This window comes from Mesocricetus auratus, unplaced genomic scaffold, assembly GCF_017639785.1.
Source record: "Mesocricetus auratus isolate SY011 unplaced genomic scaffold, BCM_Maur_2.0 Super-Scaffold_100025, whole genome shotgun sequence".
NCBI classification, from domain to species: Eukaryota; Metazoa; Chordata; class Mammalia; order Rodentia; family Cricetidae; genus Mesocricetus; species Mesocricetus auratus.
This window is the reverse complement of record NW_024429206.1, coordinates 15622394-15638673: the sequence shown is the minus strand read 5'-3', so window position 1 is coordinate 15638673 and position 16280 is coordinate 15622394. Positions and strand designations below refer to the sequence as shown.

General features: G+C 50.8%; 1 protein-coding gene across 1 annotated transcript in view; it reads right to left on the bottom strand.

Moving 5' to 3' along the window:
* Positions 1–16280, bottom strand: part of Dnah10 (dynein axonemal heavy chain 10) — a 110199-nt gene that overhangs the window by 19895 nt on the left and 74024 nt on the right. The window contains exons 46-57 of the mRNA XM_040731515.1: positions 14807–14959; positions 13652–13912; positions 12819–12991; positions 11626–11719; positions 10833–11000; positions 10063–10251; positions 8812–8983; positions 7195–7398; positions 6717–6797; positions 3548–3745; positions 2742–2903; positions 1474–1648 (exon numbers count right to left, since the gene is read on the bottom strand). Coding sequence (XP_040587449.1) covers positions 1474–1648; positions 2742–2903; positions 3548–3745; positions 6717–6797; positions 7195–7398; positions 8812–8983; positions 10063–10251; positions 10833–11000; positions 11626–11719; positions 12819–12991; positions 13652–13912; positions 14807–14959 — 2030 coding nt within the window. The remainder of the gene's footprint in view (positions 1–1473; positions 1649–2741; positions 2904–3547; positions 3746–6716; positions 6798–7194; positions 7399–8811; positions 8984–10062; positions 10252–10832; positions 11001–11625; positions 11720–12818; positions 12992–13651; positions 13913–14806; positions 14960–16280) is intronic.

Here is a 16280-nt window from a genome sequence, read left to right as displayed (position 1 = left end):
AAATATTTAAAAGTACAAGCTGCCGCCCTGGGGATGTTATTTTAGGTCTTACAGCAGCATTTCACCTATGTTATAGTCTAAAACCCACAATATAAAATATTCCTAAATAATGTCACATAAACCAAAGCATGTATGGGAAAACCAAATACATACAAACCTCACCTGCAAAGTCAATTGCCCAATGACAAATTCAGAAAATATCTATAATTCCCTTTATTAATATAAAGATAAGCTCCATTTTATATAAAGTCTTTGGTTGACTGGAAGTGGTAGAGCACTTGCCTAGCTCTACTGGAAGTGGATGAGACTTTGGGGTTTATTCCCTATAAGAAAACACACTCTCTCTCTCTCTCTCTCTCTCTCTCTCTCTCTCTCTCTCTCTCTCTCTCTCTCTCTCTCTCTCTCTCTCTCTCTCTCTCTCACACACACACACACACACACACACACAGGGTAGGGGGTGTTATGGGAAAACGAAAGCAGTAAGGACAATGCAATACAGAAAAGAATGCCATGTTCTTGTCCTTTTAAAAACACATATGCAAAAGGCAACCTCTAATGAGAGAAATATAAATTAAATGAAAACTACACATAGACCCCTTTTTCCGCTAGAAGAGAAGCAAAAATGCAGACACCTGGGCATCCTCTCTGGTGAAGCTATGAAGAAACAGGTACAGATGTGGACGGACTTGGGGTACCATCCACTGTGCACTCTGGGACCCAGACATTCCACTTCTGGAAATATATCCCACAGGGGGATGCTCCAGAGTGCCTAGTGGAGCGTGCCCAGGTGTGTTTGCTGTGTCCTTTGTAAAGACAAAAGATGCATTACAGCAGTAGGGCCCCCTGAATAAAGTATTGTACCCACATCATGGGATGCCTCTGGCCATCCTTAGAGCACAAACACAAAATAAAACTATAAAATTGGGTGGGTGAAATGGCTCAGCTGATGAAGGCCCTTGCACCAAGGCTGGTGACCCAAATTCAGTTCCCAGGGTCCACATGATAAAAGAGAGAACCCATGCTGGAAAACTGTCCTCTGACCGCCACACAGGTCACAGCAGGCACACTTGTACATGAAATAAATAAATAAGTTTTAGATTATAAAAACATGTAGAACATAGAGCCAAGCAGAAAGGCTCCAGACAGGTACCACAGGATGCACAGGTAGCCTGCACTCTCCAAACCCTGATTCCAGAGTCAGAACCTTGCAAAGCTGGCTGCCCTGATCCTATATTAAAACTCTCTGGAGCTTCAGGCTAGATGATTGGTGGTTAGGAAAACCGTCCACTCTTTCACAGGACCTGGGTTTGGTTCTCAGCACCCACATGGTGGCTCACAACCATCCTCCTGATGGAACCTGAACTCCCTGGGTGGGTTTGCCTGGCCTCAGGGGCCTCTCTTTACTATCTGTAAAAGGGGGTGAGCACAAGGCCAGCCCTGAGTGAGCTCTAGGGCACAGGTGGTAGCGGGTACCTGATTTCAGTCACGTCCGACTTGTCCAGCTTCTGCAGCTCCAGCTTGGCAGCCTCCAGGATGGGCATGACCTCAGCCAGAGCTGTCTCGGCCTCAGCCTTCTCCACAGCGATGATCTTGTTCTGTTCTTCTATCTCTATGGCCTTTTCCTCCGCCAGCTTCTTCTTCTCCTCCGCTGCAGGGGAGGGGGAGGGGCTGGTGAGATGCTGGGATGCCAAGCCGGGCGTGGTCATCAGGGAGAGTGGCCAGGGGGGGCTCTGGTCAATGCGATGGCCACGGGAGCTCACCCAGAAAGGACTCTGTGGCATTTCTGCTAGGTACCACTCTCTGGGTCCCAAGTCAGCCCCACCTGCCTAGACACTGCTGGCCAAGGACCCTGGGTGGCCTTGGGACTTTGGATGACTGAAATGAATCTGTTTCACTCTCTTTCTCCCACTGTCCTCACTCTTTCTGTCTTAAGAAAATAAAATAAAAATTCCTTTAGTGTTTATTTGTGCTCACTTGTCACAGAGTCAGTTCTCCCCTTCTACTGTGTGGAGCCCAGGATCAAACTCAGGTCACCAGGACTGGCAGCAAGCAGCTGTCCCAGGGAGCCTTCTCCCCGGCCCCGCCTTTTCTCTCTCCCCCCCCCATCCCCCACCCCTGCTTCTCAAACGCCCTCTCCACACGTTTTCCTTTCATGCTCATTCAGGCCCAGCCCTAGCGATGCCCCCGTCTAGGGCGTGCGGCCCGTCTGTCTTTCTTCCTCCCACTTTCTCTCTGCCTGGCGACACGGCTCACGGCCTGACGTCACTTTGTCACTGGCTCCCGTTCTGTCCTGTTGCCTCTTCCCATAGCTAGAGCTCAGAGGTGATGGTGACGCAGGGCTCAGGACTGCAAGGGGATAGGCAGAGGCTCACAGCCAGGAGAGCCTCAAACTGAGACCTTATTGGAAATGATGTCATTAGCAAAAAAATGAGATCCCACTGGCTTGGGGACAGATCTGTTCCGGTCTCTGGTGTCTTCATGAGAAGCCATGCCTCACACTGAATTTATATGTTGAATTATTACCGTGAATAGGCAAAACCACTAAAAATAACCAAACTTAGAAATTACACAAACAAACATGGAGACACTCAGGGTGGGTGTCCTGCCACAGTGATGGGCCTGTGCCTTAAGGCTTGTTAATGGCTGCCCACAGCACAGTGGTCTCGCAGCAGAATTTTGAGGAGCCCCGGCCCCTCCGGTGCGGATTGGCCCAGGGCAGGTGGCTCGCGCCAGGCACTTGCCTATGGCTGTGTTGGTGGCGATTTCCTCCAGCAGAGTCTCGCAGGCAGCGGACTTCTCGGCCAGCACAATCTTCTGCTCTGCCAACTTCTGGTTGAGCTCGTCTAGCTGGATGGTGGCCTCCTTCAGCTTGTCCAGCCCACCCTCCAGACGCTTGCACTGTGCTGGGGGGACACACGGCACATGGTCAGTGGTCCAGGCTCCAGGGCAGGACCTCCTATTAGCCTTGTTGGGACCCATCCAAGAAGGGGGGGGAACCTCCCTTCTACAAGAAGCCATGCCCTCTTTAGCCCCCAGACTGCATGCATGGGGTCCACTAGCATGAAGACACTGCTAAATGCAGTGGGGTCTGTTTTGTTTTGTTTTTTGAGATATGGTTTCTCTGTATTGTTTTGGAGGCTGTCCTGGAGCTCGTTCTGTAGCCCAGGCTGGCCTCGAACTCACAGAGATCTACCTGCTCTGTCTCCCAAGTGCTGTGATTAAAGGCGTGTGCCACCACCGCCCCTCTAACAGTGGATCTCTTAACCAGCTACTAGAGACTTCATAAAAAGCCCTTTCTGAGCACACTGGAGACCAGGGACACCCAGGCAAAGAAAACAGACCTGCAAACACAGGGCCACACAGAACTAAAAGTGTGCTGTGTCTTACCCACAGGGATGAACCGCCCCCAAATGCGAAACCCAAATCTGCTCTATTTTGCCCTAATCATGAGGGTGCCAGGCCTTGCAGAGGTGAGCCTTACTCCTGAACCCTGGCCACACAGTAATGCCCCGCCCACCCCTGTGCCACACCTACCCCACCCTCTCACCTATGTTGTACTGGGTTTTCTCATCTAGCAGTTTCGAGTACGTGTTGATAAAGTCTAGGTAGTTCTTAGGCGTCACGTAGTTGCTGCGCCTCAGTTTCTGCTGGAACTGCTTGCTGAACTCACCCACCGACTGGTGGACCATAACCACATGCTCCACAAGGTCTTCGATGTTCTCTGCTGGAATCATGGTGTTATTTCCTGGACGGGAAGGAATGGAGAAAGTGGAGGTTAGCAACAAGGAAAAGGAGAACGGGGGGGGGGGCAGCTCAGTGGCAAGCACCTGCCTAGCATATGAGGCTCTGGAGACAGCCCCCTGCGCTGCAGAAAACAAATAACAGGTCCCCAAAATGTGAAATATTGACCCCAAGACCCAAGAAATCCACTCCTATATATGTGCCTGAAAGAACAGGACACCCCGCCCCCAACGGGTCTGTGACTGCCAATGCTCCACAATAGCAGAGTGGTAAGGAGAAAGGACCAGAGTCCATCTGAGGTGAATGGTACCAATGTGGCATGCCCACACGGTGGAGTACTACTCAGCCATGAAAAGGACCAAAGGGCTGATGTGGGCTACACTCTAAGTGACCCTGCAGAAACACTATACAAAAAGAAAGAAACTGGACGACGCAAAGAAGCATTGTGCCTGGGTCCCCTTACGTGAGATACAGAGTTGGGAAGCAGGTTAGAGATATCCAGACCCTGGGGAGGAGCAAGAATCAGGGTTCAGATAGGTGCAGAACTTCAGTTTAAGATGATGGAGAGTTCTGGAAACAGATGGCGGCAGTGGTCGCATGACACTATGAATGCGATTGATGTTTCAAGTACACTCAAGATGGACAGGACAGTTTACAGTAGACATATTCTTAGTAAATAAAAAGTGATTTCGCCGGGCGGTGGTGGCGCACGCCTTTAATCCCAGCACTCGGGAGGCAGAGGCAGGCGGATCTCTGTGAGTTCGAGGCCGGGCTGGAACGACAGCCTCCAAAACAATACAGAGAAACCCTGTCTCGAAAAACCAAAAAAAAAAGTGATTTCATCAAAAATTTAATTAAAAAAAAGAAATGAGCAGCTATGCCTTGTGGCAACTTCCAGGACCTGTGACCTCCGGGACCATGGTGATTTCCCTAGCACGGGTGCCAACCCTCCTGTGACCTCCGGGACCATGGTGATTTCCCTAGCACGGGTGCCAACCCTCCTGTGACCTCCGGGACCATGGTGATTTCCCTAGCACGGGTGCCAACCCTCCTGTGACCTCCGGGACCATGGTGATTTCCCTAGCACGGGTGCCAACCCTCCTGTGACCTCCGGGACCATGGTGATTTCCCTAGCACGGGTGCCAACCCTCCTGTGACCTCCGGGACCATGGTGATTTCCCTAGCACGGGTGCCAACCCTCCTGCCTTTCCCCAGGGCTCAGATACCATTAGGAGAGGCTGGGGCTTCAGCCCACAACCAACCCGACTGATTCCCAAGCCCGGCATGGGTGGGAGCACTCAGCCATTTTGTGACGGATCCCAGTGTCCAGCACATGTGGGCGGAAGGTGGCCCTTCCTGGGATTCTACTGGAATGATTGGTGCTCTCTCCCAGAGCCAAGATCTTGTCACTTGACTTGGAATGCAACAGCCTCAAGCAGGATTTGAGAGAAGGAAGATTGGATCAATCTGCTCAGGTTCTGCAGATCTATCTGCCTTTGAGTCAGACTGCACACAGCATGCCTGAAAAACTCTGCCCACAGGCATCCAGCTTCGCAACATGGTCAGTTCAACTTCAGGGAACATGTTCTAAGGGAAGAGAACTGTCAATGAATTTTGGGCAGCTTTGTGCACAGAACGGAAACACTGCATGCTGGAAAGGTATGGAAATGACTTGCACACCATGGAAGTTAGCATGCACAGCCACAGTGAAGCTGGTAGCCACAGTCCCACCACAGGGCAAGTGTGGCCCACCACTTGTTTTTTGTGAATAAAGTTTTATCGTAAACACAGTCACAAACATTTACATGTGGTCCCAGATGGCTCTCAAAGCACATTGTCAGAATTCAGCAGCTGTGACAGAAGCAGAGACTGCCACACGGACCTTCACAGAAGCAGCCTGCCAAACTCTAAGTCCCAACCCCAAAACAAATGTTTTCTTGGCTTCCTTCCCAGAACAGCATTATAACTGAAGTTATGGTTCTGGCTTGTGTAGAAGAGCTGTTTGCTTGTTGAGTTTGTTGGGTACATACTTGTAAAGTTGGAACTATTTACAAAGCCACCCAGTGACATCGGTCATAAATCCTTTCAAGTTAGAGCTAGAGAAAAAGAAAAATTGTGCCGGCACCACCATGGTAGTGGCCTTGAGTACGTTTTCCCCCTACAGAGTGCTGAACAGTAATGGCACTGTCTCCATGGCAAGGATGTGACCATGTAGCTGTGGCATAGGAGGGACCAAAGACAGAATGTTCATGGGATGTGGGCCAATAAAAGTTTATTCATCACATCAAACAGAGGGCCACATTTGGCAGTAGCCCATTGTTCTTTTTCTTTATAATTGCTTGCCTTTTGAGCTACAGCTCTCCTCGTCAGTAACTGTAACCCTGCCACTACCAGCAGTGGCTTGGCCGCAAGAGCCAAAGCCTGAGGGAATTCTGTTCCCTCACGCACTGACTCTTTCAAAGGTACTAAGAAAACTTATTTAAATCTCTGTCCCACTAAAGACCTCGAGATTCAAAGGCTGAGGTAGAATCCTGGTTCCCAGAGAGGCTGAATAGCAAGCAGCTTACCTCTCAAGAAGTCCTCGTGCGTATTTTTATCACCCCTCCTTATAAACCCTTCTCTACCTGACTCCTCCCTACAACTTCCTGTGAGCTAGTTGCTGACCCAGCCTCCTGACCGCAGGTGAATTTAATCGAACACATCTTTTGCATCATTAAGCAAATATTCCAGAGCATAAACAAAAGTAACACACCTTAAAATAATATTCTGCAATAGATGGCCTAGCCATGCCTTGCGGACTCCTGATCCCTTTGGACTAGAGCAAAACGTAACTCCAAGCCACATTAAAAATACAAAACTATTATTTGCCATAGGGTATCTATGGTGAAGGAATCTACTGGGTCAAGATTCAGTCAGAAAAGTGAACGACTTCTTTATGAGACCACCAAGCTGTCCCTGCAACAGTGGCAACTTACCTAAAAATGACTTGGCAACTGCATGCAGGGCCTGGGATGGCCAGGGCATGAACCAGTCAATTCCAGTGTTGTTCACTAGGCCTTGAAGAGAGAGGGGAAAGAGGGCCATTATGCAACCCAGACTCACTCCAGCGCAGGCGCACAGTCTTTAGCAGCCGCCGGAGTGGTGGCTCAGCTGGGCGCACTCAAGTGTGATTATGTCTCAGCATCTCGTCACTGTGACACTGGGAGAGAGAAGGGGCACCTCCCCCCCCACCATGCACCCCCGCAGCCGGGGAGCGTGTGCACACCACCCTCCTGCCATGCCTGCAGGGGATTGAGAGGGACCAGGGACGCGTGCCGAGAGTGCAGGGCCAACTCTGAGCTCAGGTGCTCCATCCCCCATGGCACTGCAGACGGGAGCATGGATGTGGTGGGTCCCCAGAGCATCCACTGCTGCAGCGGTGGTGAAGGATTTATAGACTTGGCTCAAAGGTACCTGGGAAATTCCTGCACCGGGTCCTCAGGGTGTCTCCCACTGGTGACATGCCCAGGACAATGTGTAGGTTGTTGGCACTCTTATTCACGAAGTACTGCCACACAGACTCCTTGGCTGGGCCCATGCCATTCTTCAAGGCTTCCTGCCCAATCTGACTGAGGATACTGTCCTTTTCTTCCTCAGGGAAGAGCGCAGGGATGATCCCTGGAGGACAAGAATGTGGAGGGAGCTGACTTTAAGGTTTCTGAGTTCTGGCCTCCTTGGGTGGAAAGGAGGTGATGGAGCGAGGCATGATGGGAGAGCAGCAGGTGCCAGCTCAAGACCTGGCCTGGGGTCCAGGCCTCCATGTTCATCTGCATGCAGGAACCCCGCCTCCATGTTCATCTGCATGCAGGAACCCCGCCTCCATGTTCATCTGCATGCAGGAACCCCGCCTCCATGTTTGTCTGTATGCAATAACTCCTTGTTCAATAAAACACTGAGCTTCCGGGTGCTGTGGCTTCTCCATCAGAGAAAGCCCAGACCACCCGATTCCAGATTTTTTTCTGTGTGTTAGTCGTTTCTTCATTCCCTCATCACCCCTAGTCAAGGTTCTGGGATGTAAGCTGTACAAGAATCAGCACTCCTGCCTCAGCCTCCTGCGCTCTGGGAGTACACACATGCACTGCTATGCCTAGCATAGGAATGTGTGTTTACCCATCCCCAGTACCTCACACATTCTAGTCAAGCACTGTACCACTGAGCCACTCCTAAGTCCAGCCCATGAGATCACCATACTACTGCCTTGATGTCTCTTCCCTTCAGCACAGGGGACTCCCTGTATGTGTTTCTCCAGCAGTGACCTGGCCTCTGTACCCAATGTGGGAGCATGAGTGATGGCCTCCAAAGACACCTGACCCCACCCTAGGACCTACAAGCATGTTTCCTCATGCTCCCTGCCAAGTGGGTCTACGCTTTGCAGTTGGGACAAGGCAGAGGTCTCAGGCAGCCTGGTGTTGTCACAGCAAAGGAGAAAGCCAAGAGTAGGGTGACATGAGCCAGGGAGCCCTGGGCTATGGCAGCCTCTGCGAGCCAGGAAGGATGACTTTGTACATCTTTGTTCATGCCTTGGTGTTGCCTCCAGGAGCCCTGCAGACCCACCGGGATGCTGGAATGAACTCTCCTTTTGGGCAGTTTGATGAAGGGCCACAGGAGAAAGACACACCCGCTTCCTCCGCCCCGCATCTCACTACTGCAGTGGCAATCCCCGTGTGTTTTTTCGTGTGCTTTGGTGCCCACCCCTCCACGGCACATCTCAGACTCCGAGCTTCAAGGACGACAGAGGCCATGGGCATCATATTCCTTGCAAAACTTGAGGTGTGCCATGGCCACTGTGGGATAAGCCCACAGTGTCTCACAGAGCTGAGACACACGTGGCTTCAAACTCAGGGACTAATAGGTCATCCTGGTCACAAGGAGGAGTAAAGCAACCCTACCTATACACCCGCGGGAGGAGAAGAGGAGGGCTGGCACCCACCTGGGAACTCCAGGGTCTTGTGTGACAACAATGATTGTCAAGTCTCTCTCAAGACTCTGGTGGGGGGAGTAGGACAGGACGTTCCTGGGGGGGGGCAGTACCTGAGGTCAGCATGTTGTTGATGAGTTCCAGGAAGCCCTCCTCAGCCACATGTGCGTCAGTAAACAGGAAGATCATCACCTTGTTCTCCAGCCCCAGCTTCAAGTACAGGCTCTTCAGATCATCCCGGAAGTTAGTCTCAGAGTAGCCCCGGCTCAGCAGGATCTCAAACACCTGGGGGAACAGGTGGCCAGCACCCGATGAGGCAGGGGAAGGTGCTGAGCATGTCGGGAGAATGTGTGGGTTTGCATGCCCCAAAACATTACATCCCCTGAGGAGCACAAGTCTGGAAGCCAGATGATTGACAAGTGTCCTGTGTGGGCTGCACACATGAGTGTAAAAGGTGTGTGCTCCTATGTGGAACATATGTCTGGAGAAAGGAAGGGACTTGGCCACCTGGGAGTCACAGGGAGGGAAAGCAGGGTACTTGCAATGGTAGCAAAGACTGGTGGTGGTCACACAGATCTGTACACAAGACTGGTGGTGGTCACACAGATGTATGTACACTTCAAATGATGAACTGTGCCATCTTGATTTATAGCTCTATAAAGCATTTTTAGGGTTGGGGAGATGGCTCAGTAGTTAAGAACACTAACTGCTCTTCCAGAGGGCCTGGGTTCCAATTCCCAGCATCCACATGGCAGCTCACAACAGTATGTAACTCTAGTTCTAGGGGACCTGACACCCTCACACAGACATGCATGCACGCAAAACATCAATGTACATAAAGTAAAAATAAAATTATTGCCAGACAATGGTGGTGCACACCTTTAATCCCAGCACTCAGGAGGCAGAGGCAGAGGCAGCTATATCTTTGTGGGTTTGAGGACAGCCTGTTGTACAGAGAGAGTTCCAGGACAGGCCTCAAAGCTACAGAGAAACCCTGTCTCGAAAAACAAAAACAAAACAAAAAACCCACAAAAGATTTATATTGATTTTTGTTTATGTGCATGTGCTCATATGTCTGTAAGCGAATCACATATACACAGGTGCCTGTAGGGACCACAGGATGGCATTGGATCCCCTGCAGCTGGAATTACAGGACCTTATGAGTTTCAGGTACGACAGTCTGCAATGGCAAAGCCCACCCTCTGTGCCCACAGTTCTAAATTCACAGGGGCAGCCAGCCTGTGTCTGACTTTTGAGCTTGAGTTCTCAAGCCACGGCAGGTTGGACGCTTTGCAAACTCAGGAGAATGGGACAAAAACATAAACAAGGCCATACCCTCAACTCTTTAAACAGGATCCCCTCACCTCGTAGCCTGCAGTGAAAGCTGCCAGCCTGGCCAAGGACTGCTTCCCGGAGCCGCCCACACCCACCAGCAGGGCGTGGCCTCTGTCCATCCGGATGATACGGTGCACACGGGTCAGGTGCTCCAGGGCATCATCAAACAGCACCAGGTTCATCTTGGTGTTGATTTCGTTGTACTCCTCGAGGATTTCCTAAGTGGAGAGGACCCATAAGCCTTTTCAGAGGCAGGCTCTCTCCTTCGCATCAGGAAAGATGAAGTTTGGAGAGAGCTGTCTTTCTCCTCAGCATCTATGGCTGAGGAAGAAATCCAATCATTCGGACACGTGGGGATGGAGACCTAGTTTCTGACATCAAGAGTGCAGTCAGCTGGCGTGGGTGGGGCAGGAGAGAAGGCTCAACAGGGAGATGCTGCTCTTCCCAGGACCCAGGTGCAGTTCCTAGAACTCAAGCTAGGTGGCTCACAAATGCCTGTAACTCCAGTTCTGGGGAGTCTGACGCCCTCTTTTGGCCTCCTATGGGCACCTATACTCACATGCAAACATGCATGCATGCATGCACTTTCATACACACACACACACACACACACACACACACACACACACACACACACACCTCAAAATAAAGTAAATCTCCGGTCTGCTGGGTGTCAACCTGCTAGAGTGAGCTGCAGCCCAGTATAGACAAGAGAGAGCTCCTGGGACCACCGAACACACCCCAGACGCTGGGTGTGCCATATCCTGTATGGACAGAGCTGGAGGCGGGCGGTGCGCACCTCAAACAGCGCCTTGGCAGCCTCGTAGTCCTGAATGTCTTCATAGATGCGTGGCTCATCCTCATGCAGGGCCATCCGGAAGTCCCCAAACAGGATGGGGTCTCTCATCACCACCTCGAAGTCATCGCTAAAATGCTCCTTCACCAGGTTCCCTATGTGGTCTTGCACCTTGAAACAAAAGTGGGTCAAGGAGCCGGGCGTGGTGGTGCACGCCTTTAATCCCAGCACTTGGGAGGCAGAGGCAGGCGGATCTCTGTGAGTTCGAGGCCAGCCTGGTCTACAAGAGCTAGTTCCAGGACAGCCTCCAAAGCCACGGAGAAACCCTCTCTCGAAAAACCAAAAAAAAAAAAAAAAAAAAAAAAAAGCGAGTCAAGGCCCCAGACACGTCCGCAGTTGCACACATTTGGCAGGAAGAGAGAACTCACCATTACCAGCAGACTAATTAGCCTAGACCTTCCCTAGTGGTGCCTATCCTGCTGTGAGATTCCTGTATAAGCAATACATTGGATTCTTTTGGGTTTGTTTTTCTCTAAACTCTCCCTTTGGCTTGTTTGCTTGTTTGTTTTAATTACATTTTCTTATTTATTTGTTCTTAGGGGGGCACACATAGAGGGCAGAAGGTAACTTCTGGGAGTCAGTTCTCTCCTTCCGCCATTTGGGCCCCAGGGATACCCTCAGATCATCGGGCTTGGCCGCAAGTGCCCGCTGAACCACATTGCTGGCCCCGCTGCATGTGTTTCATTCAGGCCTTAGGTGGGGTTTTCCGCCCCTCGAGGTGCTTGCACGAGCTCACCAGCTGCTTGTCTACTTCATTGATGAGCCGGTCATGGAAAACCCGCAGGCATTCATTTCTCCACACCCTTACCATCTGAGTCACCGTCTGAAACCTACATGAAGGAAGGCAATGCTGTTGGTCACCGGGGGCCCTGAGGAGGGAGGGGCTCAGGTGGATGGAGGGGGCACAAGAATCACGTCCCTAAAGGCCCTCTCTGTCCCATTCCAGCCGGAAGCTAGCAGATTAAATACAGGGGTCACAAGGACATCACCCACAGCTCATCCTAAATATGTCAGTCACATGAACGCTCCAAAGCCCAGGTGAACTTAGAGTCGGTCTCAGGACTGCTCCTTTTCCTGGCCCTGCTTCCAGAACCTTCTCTAGTTCCTGGCAAAGAGCGATAACCCCATCCAAAAGACTAGGAACAAGGAAGACTGCCACTCTAAACCATCCACGGCACTCCACGGCAGGTTAGAAGTCTGTGAAGAGCCCTCTGCCATTCTTCAGTTCCTGCTGCAAATCCACATGGCTCCGCCCCTCCCTGCAGATCCGCAGAGACTGAAGCAGCCAGGGAAAGACAGGAGTCTGGTGTTCCTGAGACACAGTAAAGACCTGTGTCTGGCGACTCCCGGACACACACACACACACACACACGCGCACACACACACACACACACACACACACACACACACACACACACGCATCCTCCACCCAGCTGGAAATGCCGTAGTCACACTAGCCATAGGCTCCATTTTTTTTTTTTTTTTTTTTTTTTTTTGGTTTTTCGAGACAGGGTTTCTCTGTGGCTTTGGAGGCTGTCCTGGAACTCGCTTGGTAGTCCAGGCTGGTCTCGAACTCACAGAGATTCGCCTGCCTCTGCCTCCCGAGTGCTGGGATTAAAGGCGTGCGCCACCAACGCCCGGCTCCATTTTTTTTTTTTTTACCCATCTGATTCATTGAAAAGTCCTAACCAAAGCCATCAAACCTTTAGGACAGTGGTTCTCAGCCTTTCTAATGCTGTGACCCTTTAATACAGTTTCTCATGTTTTGGTGATCCCCAACCATAAAATGATTTTCGATGCTACTTCATAACTGCAATCTTGCTACTGTTATGAGTCATGATGCAAATACGTGTGTTTTCCCATGGTCGTAGGCGACCCCTGTGCAAGTTTGAAAATGGTTTAGTAAAGCAAACAAGCCCCCAAACTCACCGATCTGGATTGGTGAGGACAAGACCGTTAAACACTCTGGAGAGGTCTCGAAGGTTGAAGATGTAGTGGAACTTGGAAGGGGTTGGAGGGAGGTCTTGAACAATGTTTTTGTAAAGTATCAATGTGCAGAAGGTCAGCTTCCTGCTCACGCCCCCAATGCTCTCATTAAAGGTCTTTGAAAAAACAAAACAAAAAGACTGCCGTGTCTATCGGTAGAAGAATGGATAAGTGAAATGTGGCATTTTCATGACAGAATAGTATTTGATCAGGAAAAGGAATGAAACACCGACACATGGATCCATCTAGAAAACCTGGTGCTAAGTGAGAGAATCCAGATATCAGAGGCCACGTGGCTTCCAGGGATTGGGAGAAAGGGGAGTCTGTAATGGTTTCCTTTGGTTAAAAAAAAAAAAAGTTCTACTTACACAGTGTCAATAGTTGGCCAAGACTGGATGGGCCAAATGAATGGCTAAAATAATGAATTTTACATTATGTGAATTTAACATTTTTACGTGTGTGTGTGTGTGTGTGTGTGTGTGTGTGTGTGTGTGTGTACACGCGCTCCATTTGACCCGCAGACTACCCTGCGGGTATCCCACCCTCTACCTCATCCGTAGTTAAACAGCTTCCGACAAGGCTCACCGTCCTTCCTACTCCTCACCCGGCATCCTCCCCACCCGGCCGATGAGGCTCACAGTCCTTCCTACTCCTCACCCGGCACCCTCCCCACCTGGCCGAAGCCTTGGAGTGTACAGACTCCACTCTCAGGTAAACAGATCCCACCCAGCCTGTGGTCCTCCGGTTCACGGGGGGGGGAGCCCAGTTACCAGTACCGAGGTGTGGCCCTTGAGGATGGAGTAGTAGATCAAGTGCAGAGACTCCTCTGACGGGAACGGGACATTGAAGACACTGAACAGCGAGAGGAACCTGGGGTCCACCTCATTGCGGCCCCCTCCTGCCTTCCCCATGGCCGCGATGAAGCCCAGGTCACGGATACTCTTACAGTTGAGCTCTTTCCCGCGGTCGTATAAGTAACCCTTTTCCAGCAGCAGCTTCAGCAAGGCGATGGGCTGCTGGGTGCCATACTCGTCTACCTGGGAGTTTTGTTTGTTTGTTTTTAGGAAAGAGAAAAACGGTATTAAAAGTCGGAACTAGGCAAGGCTGTGCCAACCTCCACTGCTCACCTCTCCTGTTTCCCCCTAAGAACTCTGGGTTGGCTTCACAGGGCTTCCCAAGTCTACAGCTGGCTATCCACACCTGAGGTTTAAAGTCTGTCTCCTCCACTACACTGTGCATTCCATGAAAGCAGTGACTGCTGAGGCTTACACACCTCACAGCGCCAGTTTCCTGGGAGGAGTTCAGCAAACAGAATGGATGGATGGATGGATGGATGGATGGGTGGGTGGGTGGATGGATGGATGGATGGGTGGGTGGGTGGGTGGATGGGTGGATGGATGGACGGGTGGATGGACAGGTGGGTGGACGGATGGGTGGACGGATGGGTGGATGGATGGATGAGTAGATGGATGAGTGGATGGATGGATCCTGTTGATGGATGGGTGAGTGAATGGATGGATGGAGAGATGGATAGTGGGAAGATAGTATACAGATTCCTTAACATATGTATGGAAGAATAACAGACAGGGGTCTGTAGATAAATAAACCAGTAGGTGATAGGTGACTAGATACATGGAGGGACAATGGATACATGGTCAGACATGTTGCAGATGTGCAGATAGCTGAGAACACTTGCTGCTCTTCCAGAGGATCAGAGTTCTGTTCCCAGCCCCCATGTCACACAGCTCACAACTACATGTAACTCCAGCTCCAGGGGATCTGACACCTTCTTCTGGTCTCTTTGGGTATATGTGGCACATATACACACAGGCACACACCCATAAAAATAACAGAACTTAAAATTAGTCTTAAATAACAAAAGTCTTAAAGAGACATACACGCCCCATCCCACCTGTGTAAGCTCCGCCCACCTTTGGCATATTCATGTCGTCCATGAACACCAGCAGACGCTTCCCCATGGGCGGCCCATATGTGTCCTTCGTCCGCTTCTCCACATTGGCTTCCAGGTTCCTCTGGATGTCCAGGGATGTGGTGCGTGAGGAGAAGCTGACCATCAACACAATCTGTGACAGACAAGAGGGTGGTGAAACTGACATTCTAGAATGGCTGCAGGTCCACGCTTCATCATTTTTGAGAGCTAAAGCCAGAGCCGGGTGTGATGGCGCACGTGAGAGGCAGAGGCAGGGGTATCTCTGTGAGTTCAAGGTCAGGCCAGCCAGGGTTATACAGTGAAACCCTGACCCAACAACACCCTCTTTCCTTTCGCTAGATTGCATGTTGCCACTCAGGAGCCTTGGGACAATGCAGGCTGTGGAATGCTGTCTCCCCAACGCCACACTACTTTACAATCAGGGAGGCTGTGATTCCCCACAGGAGGCCTTCCCAAGGTTGGACCCACTAACACCCCCTCATCAAAGGGCTGGAAAGACCCTGCGCCCTCCCTAAGATATACAACCAGTCAACTGTTATCCACGTGTCACTCTGCTTCTGAAAATGACTCCACTCATGCTCATTTGGTTCACCGAGCTGGACTTGGGTAGAAACGTTTCTTGGGCCTTGCTATGTGGGTGATTAGAAATAAACGCCCAGGAAAAGTCACATGATGATATGTGATAGGGGAACCTGAGTGGCCTCTAAAAAGGCAACTCTCTGACCTTTAAGAGCCTGGAAAGATGACTTTAACGACATCTGCTGGACCACTCTCTATGGCAGAGGAGTTTTAAACATAAATTGCTTTCAAGGCAATTGCCTATTAATAAGGAGACCAAAGGAAGCATGGAACCTTCCTCCTGGACCTCACAGCTGGAGGGAAGATGTTCTCATGCACTCTTCTGCACATGGACAAGGGTCTCTCTCTCTCTCTCTCTCTCTCTCTCTCTCTCTCTCTCTCTCTCTCTCTCTCTCCCTCTCTCTCTCTGCTTCTCTCTCTCTCTCTCTCTCTCTCTCCCTCTCTCCCTCTCTCTCTCTCTGCTTCTCTCTCTCTCTCTCTCTCTCGCCTTTAGAGGAACTATGAGTGCACATGTGTGTACATGTGTATGCACACATGCATGCACACACACACACACACACACACACACAGATCACACAGGTGCTCGTATTCAGCCATGTACTAGCCACAGCTGGACCACGATACCACACATCTCAGTAGCCCCTGCCCAGAGCTGGGGTTCCGTCTGTGGACCACACTTTGGGAACAAATGACTTTTTAAAATGTCCTTCAACCCGGATGCCCACCATACATAAGCTAATGGTTAGCAGCTAATTGGTTGTCTTTGCATGTCTGCTTGCAGCCAATGAGGTCTAGGGGCAGGGTCCTAGGAAAGCGGTGACACCCGGAGAGGTTTCTGAACATGGATTCCTCTTGAGGTCTTGGGCTCTAACAGC